The following is a 6372-nucleotide window of genomic DNA, read 5'->3' as shown; positions in this document are numbered from 1 at the left end:
CGGGGACCTATGGCGACGTCTACAAGGTGCGTCGGGCGGCGGGACGGGCGGGAGAGCAGGGAGGAGGGTGTCCGCTCCGCGCTGGCTGCGGGATCCAGCCCCCAGTCCCGCCCCCTCCCCATCCCAGTTCTCCGTCTCCTCTCTGCAGGCCCGCGACACGGTCACGTCCGAACTGGCCGCCGTGAAAATAGTCAAGCTAGACCCAGGTGAGGCCCGGGCCGGCCTCTGCCTCGGAGGGAGCAGAGGGCAGGCGGGCGCGGGAAGGGGCGGAGAGTTGACGTTTTTCAGACCCTCTGAGATGACCCCAGGAAGGACTATAGCCTGGCACCTCTCTGGCACGGAGGGGGCCACTCTGTGCCCATTTTGCAGATGGGGTACTGAGTCAAGGCGACCCCTATGTGACTGCTCCCAATGGTCCCTTGTGCTTCCCAGGGGACGACATCAGCTCTCTCCAGCAGGAAATCACCATCCTTCGCGAATGCCGCCACCCCAATGTGGTGGCCTACATTGGCAGCTACCTCAGGTGAGGTGCTCTGTCCTCCACCCCAGGCAGCTCCTGAGTGGCCTGCTGTGTGCCCACCCCAGCTCTGTTTACCCCCAGGAATGATCGCTTGTGGATCTGCATGGAGTTCTGTGGAGGGGGGTCTCTGCAGGAGATTTACCATGGTGAGGGCCCCAGAGGGTCACAGCTTTCCCCCAACCCCATCAGCGGAGGAGGGGGAGGACACAGGAGGGGAGAGTCCCTGTCCAGAGCTTGAGCGCCTCTTCACTTCTGACTAGCTGTGTGACCTTGAGAGAAATGCTGTCCTTTTCTGGGCTCAGGTGTCCCAGACTATGCAGGGAGGGGATGTGGCCATCCCTTCACCTGTCAGTGCCTGTCGCTTCCCCAGCGTGGAGTGGCCTGGGATGGCCAGAAGACCCCAAAAACCCCATGCCAACCCTTCTGTTTTCTTTTTAGCCACTGGGCCCCTGGAGGAACGGCAGATCGCGTTTGTCTGCCGAGAGGCACTGAAGGTAGCCAGCCGGCGGCACCCACAGCCTGGGGCCCCAAGAGAGCAGGCTGACCAGTAGAGGGGGGGCTGCTATGTGGAGTGCAGCAGGCAGGGCTGGCCTAGGGGCTGTGGGTCCTCAGGGCAGGGGCCCCAGGCATGTTGCCGGAAGCAGCCCATTTCCCTCTTGGCTCAGCCACTTCCTGTTTGGGGAGAGGGGAGGAGGAAACCGACTGGGTGGGGGGCCCTAGTCCTGAGAGGGGGGTTCAGGAGAGGTGGGGTGGTGCTGGGCAGCTGCTCTCAGGAGCTCCTCTTTGTCCCCAGGGGCTCCACCACTTGCATTCTCAGGGGAAGATCCACCGAGATATCAAGGTAGGGGTCTGGCCTAGGGCACTGCGGGAGAGGGGAGGAGGAGGCTGTCCCGGGGCACTAGATGGGATTCTCTGCTCCATTCCCACAGGGAGCCAACCTTCTCCTTACTCTCCAGGGAGATGTCAAGCTGGGTCAGTACCTGGGGTCACAGTTGGGGTGAGGGTCTGCGTGAGGGTCTGTGGGAATTCTGGCTGTCACAGAACCTGGACTCAGCACTCGGTGTCCTCGGCCAAGTCACTTTACCACCAAGTCTTGGCTTCCCTGTCTAAAAAATAGCCAAGTACCCCCTTCCTGCTAGAAGATGGATGAGGTTGGTCTGTATGGAGTCCGACCTGGGACCAGGCACAAGGTCTGGGATAGGCTGTAGTTGACCTTCCTCAGAAGGGGTTGACCTTGCTGTGGGCCTGTGGCAGCTGAGTCCAACCCTGGGCCACCTGCCCGCCTGAGCCCTGCCCTGGAATGGGATGGCAAGTGGCAGCCTAAGGGCTGGTGAGAGTGGCTGTTTCTCCCCGCAGCGGACTTTGGGGTATCTGGGGAGCTGACGGCGTCTGTGGCCAAGAGGAGGTCTTTCATTGGGACTCCGTACTGGTGAGGCTACGCCTCGGGTAGAGGGGTCAGGGGCCACAGGTGGGGCACCCAGCCATCCCATATGTGACCTCGCCTCTAGGATGGCTCCGGAAGTGGCTGCAGTGGAGCGAAAAGGTGGCTACAATGAGCTGTGTGACGTCTGGGCCCTGGGCATCACCGCCATTGAGCTGGGCGAGCTGCAGCCCCCTCTATTCCACCTGCACCCCATGAGGTCAGCCCCACACTTATCCTTTGCTTGACCCTTGCCCTACTGACTTTTGACTCCTGACCTTGCGCCCTTCACAGGGCCTTGATGCTCATGTCTAAGAGCAGCTTTCAACCGCCCAAGCTGAGAGACAAGACCCGCTGGTGAGGGCCCCCATCTCCCTGCTTGGGCTCTCTTTCCAGCCAGATCCCTTGGGGGAGGAGGACTCCTCTTCTACTGACTCCCAGGGCATGGCCCTTTCAGACCCTCTGAATGAGGGGCCTGGCCCCACTTATGGGCTAAGGACCCACCGTGGACAGGAAAGCAGGGCGGGTGGCTGGTGCTGGAGGAGCTGCCATGTTGCAATATCAGTGTTGCTCAGACAGCTGCCCTTGGCCTGGGGCTGGCTCCTTCCTGGGCGGGCCCGGCAGTGACTTTGAATGGTGGCAAGGGAGGCTGACAAAATGCCCTGCACGGGGGCTAACCTCAGTCTGGGGTGGGGGGCTCTTGTGCCCACTAGGACCCAGAATTTTCACCACTTCCTCAAGTTGGCCTTGACCAAGAACCCCAAGAAGAGACCAACAGCAGAGAGGCTCCTGCAGGTGGGAGGCGTGGGGCAGGGCAAGAGGCTCAGTGCTCCAAAGCAGGGACCTGGAGAAAAGGGGCCAATCTGACCGTCCCCCTCCACCCTCCAGCACCCATTCACAACCCAGCCGCTCCCTCGGGCCCTCCTCACACAGCTGTTGGACAAGGCCAATGACCCCCACCTGGGAACCCCCTCCCCTGAAGACTGTGAGCTGGAGGTAAGTGGAGGGTGAATGCGAAAGCGGTCTTGACCTGGCCTGGTTGAAAGGAGCCCCCAGGTGATATAGGTCAAGGTCCCTTTAACTTGTATATCCTTAGCACAGGGAGCTTCTCTCCATTGAGTCCACCATTAGTGATCCTTCCTGCTTTGCCTCCCTGTAGCACCCACTTGATAGTTCTTGCCTTTGGACCCAGGTTGACTGTAACCATGACTAAGGCATCTTCTTGCATCCGTGTAGTTTTTGGCACGTTGCTTGACCTCTCTGTGTCAGTTTTTTTATCTGTGGAATGAGGGTGCCATTTTTATCTCAATAATGGCTGTGGGTTGGAATGTATGCAAAGCACTTACAATGATTCCTGGTACAAGGTGCCTCCTGGGTATGCGTCCACTGTTTTTCTTTTGTCTTAGACTTATGACATGTTTCCAGACACCATTCACTCCCGAGGTCAGCATGGTCCGGCCGAGAGGACTCCCTCAGAGATCCAGTGTGAGTCTGCAGGAAGGGCTAAGCTGTGTGGAGTTGGTGTGAGTGGGGGCATCAGTTGGAGACTCTGCCTTCTAACCTCTGCACTCTGGGCCCCCAGTTCACCAGGTGAAGTTTGGCGCTCTGCGCAGAAAGGAAACGGATCCACTGAATGAGCCGGTGAGGGGCCGCAGTGTGGGAAGGCTGTGTGGAGGGAGCTTGCATGGAGGCTGGGAACCTCAAATTAATAGGGGGCTTTGGGGACCAGCAGATGGTGTAATGATTATGTTGCTGGACTCCCACATAGTCGACTGCAGTTTGAGTCCTGGATCTAGCGGCTTAAATCTCACACCAGGTTGGGACCAGCAGATGACATAATGTTTACATTGCTGGACTCCCATGTAGATGACTGTGCTTCAAGCCCCAGACCCAGCGCCTGACTTAAATTCACGCCTGGCATGTGTGCGTGTGTGCCTAAGATCCTGAGAGGAGAATGGAGAAGGGGTTTTTCGGCGTGGCCATCTCCCTGGGAGGCGATTTCTCGCTTTCTGTTTCTCTTTCTCTGTCTCAGGCAAGTGCACATGCCCTATAGCAAAATCTTTTTTTTTTTTTTTTAATGAGGGGGAGTGCTGTGGAGCAAGCACTGCCTGGGTCTTGGACCTCAGGCAGGTATCTATACAGGCCTGTCCCTTGAGAGCTAGGGACTCTGTCCTGGGCTTATCCTTTTAGACAGCCAACTAGAAGAAACCCACCTCTAGAAACTGGGCCTGTCACATGCCAGAACTGCCACCCTGTTCAACCACATCTCTGCCTCAGTCTCTGTTACCGGTTGTCGGCCTGGCCATCTCTGCTCTCTTAGTCTCTGTCTCTTGCAGCATCTCTCTTTGCTCCCATGATCCCATCTCTCTCCACATCTCTCTGTCTCTTTCTCTCTTGCTATTTGCTTTTCTCTCTTTCATAATCTCTTGGTCTCTTTGCCTCTCACTCCCTTCCAAGTTTCTTGCCTCTGTCCACTTACCTGTCTTCTCTTTCTTCCACAGTCCCTTTTATTCTGTTTTATCTTTTGCTTTAGGGTATGTGCGCTCGCCAAGAGAGACACAGAGAGGGTCGGTGAGAAATCATTCTCCAAGGGGCATGGCTATGCCACAGTCCCTTCTCCAGTCTCCCTTCAGGATTCTGGCCATGCATGCACTCTGAGTTTGTGTGTGTGTGTGTGTTTAAGGATTATTTTATTTACCATCATTATTATTTTAATTTGGCCAGAGAGAGACAAAAAGAGAGAGAGAGGGAAAGTGAGAATGCAAGCCACCAGGTTCGGGACTTGAACCACAGTCGGCCATGTGGGAGTCCAGTACCACAACCACCATGCCACCTACCAGCCCCCTTGCATTTTTAAAAAATTATTTTATTTAACTTATTTATTTACTTATTTTAATTTTACCAGAGAGGGACAGAGAGAAAAGAGACAGAGAGAGAGAAAAAGTGAGAAACCAAGCCGCCAGATCTGGGACATGAACCATGGTCAGCCATGTGGGAGTCCAGTGCTCTTAACCACCACACCTCCTGCCAAGCCTCCCCATCCTCGCCCTACCCTCCATGTGCTTTTTTTTAGAGATTTTCACTATAGGGTGCGTGCACTCACCAGACAGACAGAGACAGACAGAGAGACAGAAAGCGAGAAATCACCCCCCAGAGGGGATGGTCATGCCGCAATCCCTTCTCCTCCATTCTCCTCTCGGGATCTTGGGCACACACGCACACGTGCCCGGCGTGAGTTTTAAGCCACCGGGTCCGGAACGCGAACTGCAGTCGACTACATGGGAGTCCAGCGGCATAGCCATTATGCTAACTGCTGGTTCCCGCTCCATGTGGTTTTTAAGTCATCGGTCCAGAACTTGAACCACGAAGCTGGCCATGTGGAATCTAGCACCTTAACCTCCATAGCACCTGTTGACCCTCCTTTTGTTCTTTTTATTTCTTCTATGAGTAAGAAAGACAGAAATAATACCACAACAGGGTCTTGATGCTACAACCTGTCAGCCTCAGTCAGCCCTGTGCACAGGGTCATGTGTGCCTGGCGTGTTCAGGAGGTCTCTGGAGAGATAAACCCAGAACCTTCCACATCGGTCAGCCTCCCAGAGTGTTGCACCATGTCCCACCCCATTCAGTGCAATCTCGATTGCCCATTCACATCACCTCTCCCCCCCTTTCTCTTTCCTGGTCTCTCTGCCTTGGTTTCCCCCAGTGGGAGGAAGAGTGGACACTACTGGGAAAGGAGGAGCTGAGTGGGTGAGTGAGGGAGAGGGAAGCTTCAGGTAGGGGCTGGGGGCAACAGAAAGGCTGACCTCTGACCCCTTCCGTCCCCACCCAGGAGCCTACTACAGTCAGTCCAAGAGGCCCTGGAGGAAAGGTAAGGGCTGGGCCTAGGGGATGGGCAGGGAGCATTCAGCCCTAACTGCCAGTCATGGCTCCCTCTGGTTTATCCCCCACAGGAGCCTGACCATCCGGCCAGCCTCGGAACCCCAGGTGCATAGTGGAAGGAAGCTGGAACAGGGCTGAGGGCTGCTATAGAGGGTGCAGTTGGGGTGGGACAAGATTACAGGATCACCTGCTAACAGCCAGACCATGCCCCTGACCCTCCTGCCAGGAGCTAGACTCTCCGGACGATGCCATGGGAACCATCAAGCGAGCCCCGTTCCTGGAGCTATCCCCATCTGAGCCTCCCACTGAGGACCCTTTGTCCAGTCCCCCAGGTGAGTCCCAGGCTTGAGAGGCCAGGAGGCAGCTCAGGGTGGGGCCCAGGGCTGGGAATGACAGTGGGTCTGTGCCTCTAGGAACCCCACCCCTACCTGCCCCTGGTCCTGACAGCCCCTCACTGTTGCCCACTGCCTGGGCCACCATGAAGCAGCGAGAGGATCCTGAGGTAAGGGGGTGAAGTGGCAGGGGAGGGGAGACAGGTGGGGGGGTGCCA

General features: G+C 56.7%; 2 protein-coding genes across 2 annotated transcripts in view; both read left to right on the top strand.

The window, feature by feature from the left end:
* MEN1 (menin 1) overlaps positions 1-527 on the top strand; it is a 7423-nt gene extending 6896 nt beyond the window's left edge. The window contains exons 11-12 of the mRNA XM_014588315.2: positions 27-206; positions 370-527. Of these exons, the coding sequence (XP_014443801.1) occupies positions 27-206; positions 370-527 (338 nt within the window). The remainder of the gene's footprint in view (positions 1-26; positions 207-369) is intronic.
* The window catches only part of MAP4K2 (mitogen-activated protein kinase kinase kinase kinase 2), an 18168-nt gene continuing 11798 nt past the window's right edge, over positions 3-6372 (top strand). The window contains exons 1-19 of the mRNA XM_014588346.1: positions 3-26; positions 149-206; positions 433-523; positions 602-666; positions 959-1014; positions 1314-1361; positions 1450-1492; positions 1877-1949; positions 2029-2160; positions 2235-2297; positions 2654-2735; positions 2829-2936; positions 3347-3425; positions 3523-3581; positions 5647-5690; positions 5773-5811; positions 5894-5927; positions 6049-6154; positions 6236-6324. Coding sequence (XP_014443832.1) covers positions 624-666; positions 959-1014; positions 1314-1361; positions 1450-1492; positions 1877-1949; positions 2029-2160; positions 2235-2297; positions 2654-2735; positions 2829-2936; positions 3347-3425; positions 3523-3581; positions 5647-5690; positions 5773-5811; positions 5894-5927; positions 6049-6154; positions 6236-6324 — 1098 coding nt within the window. The 5' untranslated portion in view covers positions 3-26; positions 149-206; positions 433-523; positions 602-623. The remainder of the gene's footprint in view (positions 27-148; positions 207-432; positions 524-601; positions 667-958; positions 1015-1313; positions 1362-1449; positions 1493-1876; positions 1950-2028; positions 2161-2234; positions 2298-2653; positions 2736-2828; positions 2937-3346; positions 3426-3522; positions 3582-5646; positions 5691-5772; positions 5812-5893; positions 5928-6048; positions 6155-6235; positions 6325-6372) is intronic.

This window comes from Tupaia chinensis, unplaced genomic scaffold, assembly GCF_000334495.1.
Source record: "Tupaia chinensis unplaced genomic scaffold, TupChi_1.0 Scaffold000273_1, whole genome shotgun sequence".
NCBI classification, from domain to species: Eukaryota; Metazoa; Chordata; class Mammalia; order Scandentia; family Tupaiidae; genus Tupaia; species Tupaia belangeri.
This window is presented reverse-complemented; position numbering and strand designations above follow the sequence as displayed.